Source organism: Symphalangus syndactylus, chromosome 3 (genome assembly GCF_028878055.3).
Source record: "Symphalangus syndactylus isolate Jambi chromosome 3, NHGRI_mSymSyn1-v2.1_pri, whole genome shotgun sequence".
Lineage (NCBI taxonomy): Eukaryota > Metazoa > Chordata > Mammalia > Primates > Hylobatidae > Symphalangus > Symphalangus syndactylus.
This window is the reverse complement of record NC_072425.2, coordinates 141685336-141699710: the sequence shown is the minus strand read 5'-3', so window position 1 is coordinate 141699710 and position 14375 is coordinate 141685336. Positions and strand designations below refer to the sequence as shown.

Here is a 14375-nt window from a genome sequence, read left to right as displayed (position 1 = left end):
TATGTGTGCATTTTTCTGAGGAGTGGATCCATGACTCAAAAAGGTTAAGAACTTCTGCCCTGGAAAGGAAAAGCAAAAGATTGAAGAGTAAAAACATTTTGTATTTGCCAAAACTTGCTCTGTAGCAGTACGTGTGAAACAAGTTTGCTACATTTTTCTTTTTGGTTTTACTTTGTTGGGGCTTTTTTGTTTAGTTGGTTTTAAAGGATTTAGGGGATTGGCAAGTCAGTTTGTCAGATGTCAGTGAACAGAAAACCTAAGAAAAAAGGTAGCAAAAGCTCTGCTGGCCCCAGATGGATTTTGCCATAAGTAATTTCCTAATCATTAGTTACAGCTCTTTGTCAAAAGATGTATATAGAAATTTATGCTAGATTCTTAACATCTTTCTTACTGTGTGCAGAAATGTTTTTTTATTTATGTATGCTACATAAGATATTTTCTCTCCTACTTTTATGCTCACAGTAACAAAATATAGCTCAAGAAATTAATGTTTTTCTTAAAGATATTAAATGGTGTTTTGTTTTGTTGCCTTGATTAACTAAGAGCAACTAGTTTTAACAGTTACAGTAGTAACTTCAAAGGAATAAAAAAGATCTGTTTTGCAAAGATCTTTGTTGCTTCAAAATACAAATCTGCTTTAGTCTGAGGTATCATTTTTAACAATTTTATAAGAAAATTAGTCACTGGAAATTTACTCCCAACGTAATTTCTTCATCTCTCGTGGAGCATAATATGTGATTTTTAAGGCCTTGTTTGTGAATAAGTGTGCTCTTTGATCATTTGGGTAAAAGGAATCTCAAATTTATCATGTGTACTTGGCAGTGGATTAAGATAACTATGTAATCCAATTCTAGTGTGGCCAGCTTGACAGCTGCATTTGAAAATCTGTTTCACTGCTTGTTTTTTCTTGTAACATTGTTTCCTGCTATTATAACTAAGCTGTCCTCCTTGCAGATTGACTTTATTTTTCATCTGACATCTTAGACTGATCAAGCCAATGTTTTCTAAACAATACATTTATATAGCTGTTATGCCTTATTGCTGTTCCTCCACATTATAATGCTCCATTCCATGTATGGTCAGTTAGCTAGAACAGTGTTTTTGTCCTGGTGAATATTTTATGATTGTATGAAATGGGGCAAACTTTGAGAAAATTATTAAGCCAATACAGGAATTGGTTGGCATATGCCTTTATGATTTATTTAGTTTGTTTTCTACTTTGCCCTACCAGGGAAGAATTTAATTCTTCCCATTTCCTGAAAGTCAAAGGACTGGAGGACACTAAAGCAAAATAAACCTTAATCTCACCCCAAAAGTAGCTTAGATAATGTCAGGAAGGGCTTTGATGAAACCACTGTCCCTGCTTATAGATCTTATTTTCCAAGCCTTTCAATATTTTATTTGCCCTTTTCTGAACTCTACAATTTCCCTCTCTTGTAGCTGGTTCGATGCCCAGAACTGAATGCTGTGCTCCAGCTGTGGCCTCACCGGTGCTGAATAGAGAGGAAGAGCCACCTTCATAGCTTACATGTGATTCCTCTGCTTATACAACCCAATACTGGATTTACTTACTTTGGCAAGATAGCTGCATTGTGCACTGTATTTAATGTTACGTGTACTGTAACCCTGGGTCTTTCTCTGCATTGCTGCCGTTAAACCCCCAATCCTGCCAATCTAAAACTCCTGCCTTTGTTTACCTTCCCCCTCCCCCATAGACTCCCCATACATTCATCCACAATGAATGTCATCTTTTTATTCTCTCATTTCCTTTTACTCTAATCTTAAACTTTGGCAAAACTTTCACTCTGTCCTATAAATTGTCAGTTGTCAGCCATCTTATTTTTCTCCCTGCTTTGGTAATGGGACATCTTTGAAGTCTTTTCTCTGGCTCTTTTCCCTTCATAGTCATGAAGCACTTGGCATGGTGGATTTAGTAAGCATTCTCTTGCCATTGCTTCCAAATCAAATACCATGAACTCCTCTGGGTTGACCACCGATCAAGTTGTTACCTATGCTTTAGTTCTTCAGTCCAGGTTTTCCTGACCCCTCCTGACCTCTATCCCTACAGCTTCGTTCAGGATACAGTATTCTCTCACGACTCTTCCTCCAGGGGGAGACAACAGCATCTTCCGACAGTCAGGAAAATTACAATCTCTAATTGTGAATAGAATAGTTTTTAATAATTTTAAGCACATTTCTGCCCCTGCCCCAGACCTTAATTTTTAGAAACTATTAAGCTTAAGTTACTACAAATTTCTAGGATGAGTAAAATAAAGGAAGAAGAAAGGGAAGCAAGATTTTTGTGTTGAATAGGACATGGTTCTCCAAGAAAGCCAAATTGAGGTTCTTGTTGGATTTGAGAGCTGTCTGAAATGGGAATTGAGGCTTCGTTTTTCTGAGCATTATTGTAATCCCACCTCTAGAGTAGGTTTTTAAATTGGTTTATTTAGGACTGTTGACACGCACAGTCTTAATTACATGCTTTGGCTAATTTAGAGTGTGGAAAGTGTAACCTTTTTTGCTTTATTGTGGGTGATAATTGGAAGGTCTCCATAGTTCCTTTTTATCCATCTCTAAACTCCCTCAAGTTTAACTAAATCCCAGTGCTTCTTACAGTACCAGTCAAGCCGAAGTTTCAGTTCTTACTGTTTTTTTTCTTAGTTGATGTGATTTAAATAGCCTCTCCTTGGATCCGTGGTCTTTACTGAACCCAGAAGTTACCTCTTAAGTGCATTTATATCTTGAGAGAGTTAAAATCAGTTGGGAAATCTTTTTTAACATGATTTCAATACATCAAATTCCTATCATGGATTTAAAAGTTACCAAGCATCTTTCCTTCAGGCCCCTGATAGATATTTTGCATACTAGCATAGTGCACTATTCAAGTGTATTACAAAAGTACACTACAAAGTAAGAGGTAGCAAGATCTGTTAGTGTCTTTTGATAAATTGTAAAATGTATCACCTGACTTTTCTTCCATATCTGTAACCATTAGATACTGCTAGTTTCCATATTCACAATTACATAAGCCAAGTGAAGTATTAAGCTCAATTTGGTGGTTCCAAAGACAGTAAGAGTCTTTTCTGTGGTTTCCTACCATGTCTATCGCCAGAGATTGGTGGCTTTGCTTATGCTTGTGTCACTTCTTGTTAAGTGTGGTACCTTTCTTGAAAGGAATGTTAGTTTTATTCCCTGGCTTCTGAAATAACCCTCAGCAACAGAGCCAGCTGGGCCCTTGTGTGTGCTGAATGCTTGTCTCCAGACAGTCAGTAAGTAGTGAGCAGTGGCATGGTTTCCTTCTCCATTTATGGCCTTGGAAGGGTGAAAGGGACATGGTTGGGACTCTCCATTTACGGTCCTTGGAGGAGTTGAAAAGAGTGGTTGGGGTGTTCTTGGAGGCAGAAACTAGACATTGTGAGATAAAAATAAATTGGCAAGGGATGTTTGGAATTCAAATTCCAATCCCTGCAAGGAGGGCAGAGGGCGCTGGGAAAGGGGGAGTGTGTAGAAAGTCAAATGAGCTCTGCCGCAGGCATTTGTCTCCTTCCATTGGAAGGTTTGCCCATGACACATTTGCCAAGTTTGTATTTCTGGTTTGTTCTAGAAAATTTTGTTTTATGTAATTGTGACTATCTTTTACAAAGAGGAAGAAGAAACACTTTTAAAAAGAGTGTATTGTTGGAAACCTCAGTTCTCTAAGGCATCATTTGAGGCTCCAGAAGAGACCTCAAGAAAGGGAGAATGAGGCAGGTGCTTGTGCAGGGGGTAGGCCGGCTGGCTTTAGGGTGGGAGACTCTTAATAGTTGCTCTGTTTTTGTGTGAGGAAGATCACCACACATGTCGTGCTTTTATTATTCCTTTTACCCATCTAGATTTCTGGCTTCAAGGGACAATTTTTTAACTTATCTGATAGAGTGTCTTGTAGATTGTCAACTGTGATTTAAAGATACTGAACTTCCTGGCTGGGTGCGGTGGCTCACGCCTGTAATCCCAGCACTTTGGGAGGCCAAGGCGGGCGGATCACCTGAGGTCAGGAGTTCGAGACCAGCCTGACCAACATGGAGAAACTCCGTCTCTACTAAAAATACAAAATTAGCCAGGCAGGGTGGCGCATGCCTGTAATCCCAGCTACTTGGGAGGCTGAGACAGGAGAATCACTTGAACCCAGAAGGCGGAAGTTGCAGTGAGCCGAGATGGCACCATTGCACTCCAGCCTGGGCAACAAGAGCAAAGTGCTGTCTCAAAAAATAGATAAATAAAGAGACTGAACTTCTTTGGAGGCTCTATAGAGATTATTAAGAGTTGTTTTCGTTTGGTGAAAATAGTTAACATACTGGCTTATGGAGAGCAATCTCACGTTTAGGATAAATTTAGTCTGGCAATGCCTATAAATTAAGTCTGAGCTGAACTACTTTTGAACAGTTGAGTTAGAAAGTATTTGGTAGCCACCAGGGAAAAGAGATCTTATTTCAAGAAAATTATTAGTGAAACTCAGTAAAGTAGAAGGGAGATTAGAAGGAACAAAAGGAGGCAGAGATGGGATAGAGACTGGTTGCAACTTAACTAAATTTGGAAGCTGAGATTAAGCCCTTGATTTATCTTTTGAAATGCCATATAAGATAGCATAAGATGGTACCATTAAATTCAGGAAACTGGGCTAATAATCGGAAATATGTGTTAGAAATAAAGACCATGGTAAAAATGGAAGGGTTGTACAAGAGAATAAAATTATTCAGGTTTTATCTGTGGATTTGCATAATGATATTTATTTGCTGTGTGCCACATGGCAGAAAAGGAAGTGAAATAACACCCCTCTGTCCCGTCCTTCTCCCCAGAAAGAAATCACTGGCTTCATTTGTTGGTTTGTTTAGCTGGCAGCTCAAGTTGGTAGAATAGAATAGTAGATTGACTAGTTTTAGACGTAGGTATTAGTGTACTGTTTCTTGATCATTGATGTTTGAGTCCTGGAATTTGTAGCATTATTGATTTGACCTCTGTTTTAAATTTTAGCAGCTTCCACAAAGACTGAGTTAGTAAGGAATACAACTATGTAAGTAATATATTTTACTAGCTAATTTGTTTAGGCAATTATTTTTACCCTGTATTCATTCCTTCTTAATCAAGAGTAAGGCAGGTATTCTTTGCTTTGGGAAATTCTTCTTTCTGTCCTCCCTTCCCTCACTTTTTCCAAATTCTGGGCACAACAGCAACTCTCTCTCTTCTGTGGCAGGTGTGCATCCTATTGGCTGGCTGGTATTTCTTGTTTTTTTCCCCCCTTATTCTTTTTAAATGGGGGTGGGGGTATAAAAATATGTGTATGGGGTACATGCAATAATGTTGTAATGTTTCTTGTTGTTTAATGGATAATTAATTGCAAAATAATTGTTTTAATTATAACATGTTTGAGTAAATGCTAAATTAGTATTTCTTTCTAATATAATAATGAATTTGAAATCTAGCATTCCTGTAACAATGTGTCTATGTTTGTCTGTCTGTGTCTGTCTAATAGTAATTAATATCTGTGGTCCGTACCTGGAAGAGGAAGTACAGCTTTAAAGGAATAACAAAAGACTTTGTGTCTTAGACCCTTCGCAGGTGTTACAGTCGGGTGAAAGAACATGGTGTTGGGAAAAGAAAGAGCAGTTACACATTTGAACAGTTGGAACAGGTGTTTGGTCAGGGAGGATGGGATGCTCAGCCCTGCCAGCCTGTACTTATTAACAGTAGTGGCTTGTACCAGGAGCTGGAGTCAGATGGCAGCACTATGGAGGACTATTCACAGGAGGACTGGGGAAACCACAGTCAGGATCTCCATGGCTATCCAACAGATCAGGAATTGGGTAAGAAAGCCAACATAGATGATGCTTATGTTTGTGTATATTTCTATACCTTTATGTATGTGCACCAATACTTATTACCTATAAATATCTTTGGTACTATTCCCTGTAGTGGTCAGCATAAGGCATAAAGGGCATCTCTGCCTTGTATGTCTTTTATGAATGTGCATGTCCCAGTCTATTTGGGACAATATGGGCATCCTTGGTTTAGCCTTAAACTGCCAACTGGTGCTTGGTGTTGTTCATTTGGCAAGTTGTTTACCAGCAGGATTCCCAAAGACACAGAAGAATTTCTAATTCTGAGCTATACAAGTACACTCAGTGACAGGTAACATCCTATGCAATTCTAAATATCCTGTACCTTCTAGTTCTAAGATGACTGCTAAGATAATGACTCTTGGCCCAACTGCTGTAGATGTTGTTTTTAGGAATTCCTTCCTTTATCCCAAATACATTTTTCTTTTCTGTTTATGATTTGGAAAAGGTTCTTCTCCCAGACTTGAGCCTGAACAAAAAATGAGGGGAAGCCTCCATTTATCTTGAACAGAGCTGTTATTTGAACTGTGTGATCATGCTCCTTCACACTTCTTAAGGGATCCCATCCCAACAGTAGCTAGAATTATTTATACAGTCATAGGCACTAAAAATGGAAAATAAAATTCCTGGTCATCAAATCTAAACTTGTGAGACCTAACTAAGAGTATATATGTAGTTGTGGGGTTGTTCTGTTTCTTTGCGCATTACATGCTCCAATTTCTATTTTCATAATTTGATTTCATAATTTGGAAGTACTGATCAATCAGCCATTGTACATTAACAGCAGGTTATGTAATGAGTGCTCGCTTAGAAGGGTATGTTCTTGCTCCCAGCCCTTGGTACTCAGGCAGCCCCCAGGGAAGTGTAAGTAGGGTTGGCAGTAGGGTTGGCAGTATAAACACGCTCCCGGAGCTTCAGATCAAAGTCCACGGGTTCTGTTTTTTACCAAATTCTTGATGATAGAAAAATGTTAATTCCAAAGAAAAAGGACTAAATGCTAATATGTTTCTTAGCAATGTTATTTTAAAAATACTCTTCAAATATTGGAAGAGAGTCAAAGAAGAAAAAGGTTATAAAACTATAAGACTAACAGCATATAAGAGATGGACTTAACGATTAGAAGAATAAAAGGGATAGATGGTAAGCGATCACTACCGATTAATTTCAAAGGAGTAATAAGGTCTAAATTACTTTGGCATTCCATAACACTGGTTTTGCTGTAGAGAGTTAAGTCACTCAAACCTTTGGGAAAAAAGCAATATGCAGAATATGTTGATCCTGACATTGGGGGAATAATTGCTTTGTAAAACCTACATAGAAAATCTAAATAGAACAGAATTATTTTTATTCTTGGCCTTTTAAAATCATGTCTGCAGTGAAATTAAGCTTTAAGCTCCTAGCTAGAAATCCACTGGTGACCTTGAAGAATTTTATACTTGTGGAGCTGGTTTCTGATCTTGCATATAAATGTATGCATCTCATTATATAAGAGCTATATTTATAAATCTGACATTGGACAGTGTTTGACACTAGAATAAAAGCCTGGTTTTGGAAAGTATGGAATGATCAGTAAACATAGCTACTTATCTACATACATGCATGCCACCACTTAGGAAAATATAACTTGTTTCAAAATCTTTGCTTTTCAGATGAAATACCTGTCACAAAGAGAACATTAAAAATAAAACAAGAGTCTTCTGAAGAAGCACAGTAAGTAGATGCTTCACCTTTCCAGAAAGTGTGTCTGCCTAAGTTTAATGACCATTTGGGAAGATCAGAAAATATTTAGACATGTTATGAAAGTTCTGGCCATTCACCAAGGAGGCATGTCTATTCATTCTTTAGGTTTAATCAGGGACTCACTTAAAGCTATTAGAAAGCATCACAAACATAGCATCACTGGTAATTCCAGGAACTGTGATGTCTATACATTCTTTTTTTTTTTTTTTTTTTTTTTTTTTTTGTTGAGACGGAGTCTTGCTGTGTCACCCAGGCTGGAGTGCAGTGGTGCTATCTCTGTTCACTGCAAGCTCCACCTCCCGGGTTCATGCCATTCTCCTGCCTCAGCCTCCAGCGTAGCTGGGACTACAGGTGCCTACCACCACGCCTGGCTAATTTTTTGTGTATTTAGTAGAGACGGGGTTTCACCGTGTTAGCCAGGATGATCTCGATCTCCTGACCTGGTGATCCGCCCACCTCGGCCTCCCAAAGTGCTGGGATTACAGGCATGAGCCACTGCACCCAGCCAGATGTCTATACATTCTTTCGTATCTTAGCTTAACCCTTCCAGTGGTTATCTAAATGTTGAGAATTTTGTATAGAAGAAGAAATAAATGTGTTACAGGAAAACAGGCGTGTCTATGGTGTTTGCCTGTGTGTGGATCTGGACATCTGGATGTTTAATTAAGGCACAAAGATGAGTCACAGGAACCTGAGTTTATCTGAAGTTAGGTGGAATGATAGGCAGACCAGAGGGACACCTGAAGTATTTTGGGAATCAAAAAGAAAGCTCTTAGATGACCTATTATACATTTGGAGAAGAAAGCAGTTGCTAGAGGAAAGACTAAGAAAGTCCAGGGACAGAGTCCTCCCTGGTTCACACAACTTGATCTTCCCCGAGTTTAGCATTATCTTTTGTGCAAGGACATCATAGTTCTTGGAATTACCAGTGACATTATATTTGTGGTTCTTTTTAATAGCTTTAAGTGAGTCCCTGATTAAATACAATTACTGAGGAGAATATACTGACAGAAAATTTATGGGGAAAGTAAGGAACGCCATTCATTTTTTTCGCCTGTTAACCTTGGAGCATTGATAGAACCCACTTATTCTTGAGTGCTTCATCCCACACATGTGATCTTAATGTCTGAGAGATGGTAGAGAAGAGGCAAAAAGGGCTGTGATAGGTAACAAGAAAGCATTGTGATAGCACAACAAGAAAGCATTAGTTGTTTTTTGTTTGTTTGTTTGTTTGAGACAGAGTCTTACTCCATCACCCAGGCTGGAGTGCAGTGGTGCAATCTTGGCTCACTGCAAGCACTTGTAATTCCAGCCCGAGTAGCTGGGACTACAGGTGCATCACCATGCCTGGCTAATTTTCGTATTTTTAGTAGAGATGGGGTTTTGCCATGTTGGCCAGGTTGATCTCGAACTCCTGACCTCAAGTAATCCACCTGCTTCGGCCTCCCAAAGTGTTGGCATTACAGGCGTGAGCCACAGCGCCCGGCCACATTAGTTATTTTTATTCAGCAAGCCACCACTACCACCTCCCCTTTGTAAATGCTCGTTTCTTTTTCAGAGTCTCTCTTTGGAATCAAAGAATTCCCATTGTCATCTGATTCCATGTCTGGGAAGAGGGTGAGAGTTCAGGGATGAGGAGTTTTTCCCCCAAATTGTAGCCATTATTTCATGCCTCAAAAAAGAAGCTAATCGCCCACATCAGTAAGTTTAAGGCCATTTCTTATTGGGAAGTAGTTGTCTTTTAGGAGTGTGACATCAAAGTGTACCAAAGAAAGGGAAACTGATTAATGTTGTAAAAAATAAGTTGGGCGTGATGACTCACGCTCACGCCTTTAATCCCAGCACTTTGGGAGGCCGAGGTGGGTGGATTGCTTGAGGTCAGGAGTTTAAGACCAGCCTGGCCAACATGGTGAAACCCTGTCTCTACTAAAAATACAAAAATTAGGCTGGGTGCAGTGGCTCACGCCTGTAATTGCAGCATTTTGGGAGGCCGGGGCAGGCAGATCACGAGGTCAGGAGTTCAAGACCAGCCTGGCCAACATAGTGAAACCCTGTCTCTACTAAAAATACAAAGAATTAGCCAGGCATGGCAGCAGGTGCCTGTAATCCCAGCTACTTGGGAGGCTGAAGCAAGAGAATTGCTTGAACCCAGGACATGGAAGTGCAAGACTCTGTCTCAAAAAAAAAAAAAAATTTAGCTGGGCGTGGTGGCACACACCTGTAATCCCAGCTACCCGGGAGGCTGAGGAACAAGAATCGCTTGAACTCGAGGCAAAGGATGCAGTGAGCTGAGATGGTGCCACTGCACTCCAGCCTGGATAACAGAGTAAGACTCTGTCTCGAAAAAAAATGTGAGTTATTACAAGGCAAAGCGCGGTGGCTCATGCCTGTAATCCCAGCATCCTGGGCGGGCCAAGACAGGAGGATTGCTTGAGCCCAGGAATTAAAAACCAGTCCGGGCAACATAGCTAGACCCTCATCTCTACAGAAATTTTTAAAATTCACTGGGTATAGTGGCATATGCCTGTAGTCCCAGCTACTCAGAAGGCTGAGGCGGAGGGTTACTTGAGTCTGGGAGGTCAAGGCTCCAGTGAGTCATGCATTCCAGCCTGGGTGAAGAGCAAGATCCTATCTCCAAAAAAAAAAAAAAAAAAAAAAAACTTATTATAAATCTATACCTTCAAACCCTTATTCTCCAAAAAAAGTCACTGATTTTTTCACTGAAGTGTCCTATCTCTTCCTTATAATCATTCAGGACCTTCAAGGGAGGCCCAGTTGGTATAACTAGGAATGAACTCAAATTTTATGGATTTCATGTCACCAACCTCGAACCACTTAAACTTTTCTGGTGATTGGAACTTCAAAAACCAGGAAATCTCACAAACAGTTGGCAGGAATTGTTTAAATAACTGAGTCTAGTTCTCATTGTGAGTTCGCAGGAATTGTTCAAATAACTGAGTCTAGTTCTCATTGTGCTCCAGAGCTTTGAAATGCTGGTTTGACTCTTGAGCCCAAATCAGCTTCAGGCTCAGATCAGCAGGGCAGGAAACTGACAGGCTCTGCAGAAATATCCAGCCTGTGCTGCCTCTCCTATAGGTTTTAGCTCTCAGGGTGAGATTCTGAACAAGGTCTGGGTAGGCCATTTATTTTCCAGTGCAAGAGTTTCTTTAAAACGGTTATTTGCAGGGTCTAACTATAGCATTAGTGCCATGACAGTGCTGAATAAAATGTGATTTGGGCATGGGATTTCTTTTTCTCTGTAGGTATAGGTGGGATTAGCTGAACCTAGCTAATCCCCTAGTCTGCTCATTTATTCAACACACATTTCTGAAGTGCCTACTATATGTCAGGCATTGGGATACTTCATTGAGCATAATAGACAAAAATCTCTGCTCTCCATCCCAACTCCTTAGCATAGTCCTCTGTAAGATCAATAAAACATTTCAAAGGAGGGCAGGGAAAGATGGTAGCTATGAAAGATAATTTTCCTTTAAAGCATCGACCTATGCAGAAATATGGTCTATGTCTTAGCCTCATAAGCACCACAATCAGACATCCTAAAATTGACCAAGTGCTTTTGTCTCCTCTGAGAAGAGGAATAATTCCCCAAGAATGTAGTGATTTCATCTAGATAGCCACTCTCATACTTGAAAGCTTTCAAGACAAACTAAAGGATAGAGAGTAAATTCAGGGCAGTCTTAGCTCCAAGAAGCAGCTGATAACAAAATATTAATTCTTTGCCATCTTGCAAAGAAAGTCAAGGAGAGTGAGAGGACAGACTGAGAATGGCCATGTGAAGCCTCCCCAGAATGTTCCCAAAGCTCCTCCCCTAGAAGGTATGAGAATGTGACAGAAGTCTCAAGGATCAAGCTCCTTGCAGAGCCTTTTTTCAAGAGGCTGTTAGCACGCACACCCGCCTTTCTTGCCTGTGTATGATGGTATGTAAGTGTGGTAGTTGAGTTTTTTTATAGGTTAAACCTGTAATTGATGTGGAGGGTAGTAGTTTGCTGCCAAGTTAATATTTAACAAACCAATCTTCCAGTATCAAAGTTTTGCTGTACTTGAGAAGCAAACTTTATATAGCTTCATATATATACAAATTACATGATTTAAGCAACCTGTGAAATAAAAATTCCAGCATTTTCTGTCTTCTTCTGTTAAGTATATGAATCAAAATTGAAATAATTCCTATATTTTTGCTTCCCTTTATAAAGGGTTTTCTAGAACAGTCTCAATTTATTAACTTGAATGTTGCTCTCTTGAAATCTAAGCCTAATGTGAGCCTTTTCCATCTGAATTCCCAGATCTTAATTCTGTGCTAACCTGACTTCTATTAATTTTGGGATTAGTAATGAATTTCAGATAAATAGAAAATGTCATTTTAAAAAGGTCATTAGTCATAATCAGTTGTATATTTTCCCACAGCACACACAAATCCCATTATTGGACTTTCTGAATTTCCAGGTTAGAAATGAAGCTGTTAATTATTTTAAGTGACGCCAGATACTTTTCTTTTCTAAATACAGCATTTTTCACCTTATTTTGGTAGGTAGTTAGGTCTGAAGGCCATCATAGACATAATAGCCACTTTAAAATATTATGATCCATAGATTTCTGAAATCCTAGAGTCTAAGGTATTGATTCTGATTATACAGTGAGGCTGTAGAAGTCATGGAAAGCAGTTTATCATTAATTCTTAGAAACTTGCTAGGGGTGTGTTTCTTTTCATTTTAATAGGTTGATTGTCTAGACTTACACTGCCCAGTACAGTAGCTACTAGTCATATGTGGCTATTTAAATGTAATTTTAAACTAAATATAATTAAAAATGTAATACCTCAGCCGCATTTTATATTCTAGTGGCAACCATATTGGACAGCAGATACAGAACTATTTCCATCATCACAGAAAGTTCTATCTGACACCGCTGTTCTAGATACTTAGGGAATTTGACTTTTATTTCTCTTTCCAGGAAGAGAGACATCATGCAGAATATTGTACAGATTTTGGAATCGGTACAGTTGAAATGGGAACTTTTTCAGAGCTGGACAGACTTTTCAAGGCTCCATCTTTCTAATAAACTGGCCATTTTTGGAATTGGTTATAACACCCGTTGGAAAGAGGATATCCGTTACCATTATGCTGAGATCAGCTCCCAGGTGCCCCTTGGCAAGCGACTTCGGGAGTACTTCAACTCTGAGAAGCCTGAAGGACGGATCATTATGACCCGAGTGCAGAAAATGAACTGGAAAAATGTTTACTACAAATTTTTAGAGATCACTATTAGCGAAGCTAGGTGCTTGGAGCTGCACATGGAAATTGACTGGATACCCATTGCCCACTCCAAACCAACTGGTGGGAATGTTGTTCAGTATTTATTGCCTGGGGGTATTCCTAAAAGCCCAGGCCTTTATGCCATTGGCTATGAAGAATGTATTGAGAGGCCCCTCTCACCACACGTGGAGCAACATTCCCTGGACCCAGGAAAAGAGGGCCGGGTTGACCTGGAAACCCTTTCAGCACAAGGCTCATTACAGGTGGAAATAGAACCCACCCGAATTATCTATTGCTACCTCGGGATTGCTGAGGTCAGGACTCTACAGCAGTGCTTATTTTTACATTTCCAAGCGAATACCAAAACCTTCAGCAAAGATTGGGTTGGTATTAATGGGTTTTTGTCTCAGAACTGTATTGTGGATCCCGGAGTTTCCCCCAAATCCATCTACATCAAATTTGTGGAAGTAGAGAGGGATTTTCTTTCCGCAGGCTCTTTAGTTGAGTGCCTGGAAAAAGCCATTGGATATCCCTTAAAATTTAACAACTGAATGTCATCCTTCATAAGGATTTGGGCTCTTAGCTCCTTCTTCTCTACTCACTTCCCAGTACCCGGACCACCCCTCATCCAGATGCCGCCATCAGAATCTTCATGGAAACCCTTTCTTCAATTGGGCCAGTACGACTTCTAAGGAATCATAGTAGACTTGGGCCAGAAAAAACAGACCTCACCTGAAAATGCTCATTTTGAGCAAGCAAGATATATAGCGAACTTGCATGGTGGGTCAGCTATTTCTTTTTTATAAACAGAAAAACAATTTTTAAATGGATTTTAGAGCCCTAATATAAACAAATGTAGGTACATTCCATATTGGACAAAACTTATACTTTGAGTTTCATATGAAATTGAAAAATTGTATTTTTTTCACAATGTTTCATTTTTACACATCTCTATGTCTCTATATAAGTAATATTTACAACCCTGAATAAATAAGCAATAGATAATGGCAAGTTAAATCTTGATTCACAGTTAAAAAGACTTTTTCAATATCACCCTTAGCTACTATTGTATATAATTTAGATTTTCATTTTTTTCACCAACCAAGTGTTTTGCTATTTCCAATCAGTATTGCCTGCAAAGACCTTTGTTTCTGTGATGTACCAACTTTACAGTTGTGTTGCCATTTAAACCTTTTTTTTAAAAAAAAAATTAAAGTAATTCCTGGCCCCTTGGCGTACTAGTTGAGCTTTTTGTAGCAGAGTGTGGCTGCACTGGCAGTGGGGGCTGCGCTCTAACCTGACTGCTAAGAATGAAGAGAACAAACAAAGCAGGGTATCTTCACATCCTTTCATTCTCTATATCTCACTGACCAATATCATTATTTATTGTCAGAGTACCAAAGGTCACTGGACATCTCATTTTGTAATTCTTTGAAAAATGACTAGGATAATCCTTTTGACCCTAAGTACATCAATTTGTAAAAGACTC

At 39.3% G+C, this 14375-nt stretch overlaps 1 protein-coding gene across 8 annotated transcripts in view; it reads left to right on the top strand.

Moving 5' to 3' along the window:
* The window catches only part of MSANTD2 (Myb/SANT DNA binding domain containing 2), a 35023-nt gene extending 20909 nt beyond the window's left edge, over positions 1–14114 (top strand). The window contains exons 1-4 of one of the 8 annotated variants that reach the window (XM_055273594.2): positions 1467–1530; positions 5741–5840; positions 7523–7583; positions 12585–14114. In XM_055273594.2, coding sequence (XP_055129569.1) covers positions 5765–5840; positions 7523–7583; positions 12585–13437 — 990 coding nt within the window. In that variant the 5' untranslated portion in view covers positions 1467–1530; positions 5741–5764 and the 3' untranslated portion in view covers positions 13438–14114. Of the gene's footprint in view, positions 1–1440; positions 5841–7522; positions 7584–12584 lie in introns of those variants that run through there. The other 7 variants (XM_063635587.1, XM_063635588.1, XM_055273593.2 and 4 more) reach the window with 7 other exon arrangements.
* The last annotated feature ends 261 nt before the right edge of the window (positions 14115–14375 follow it).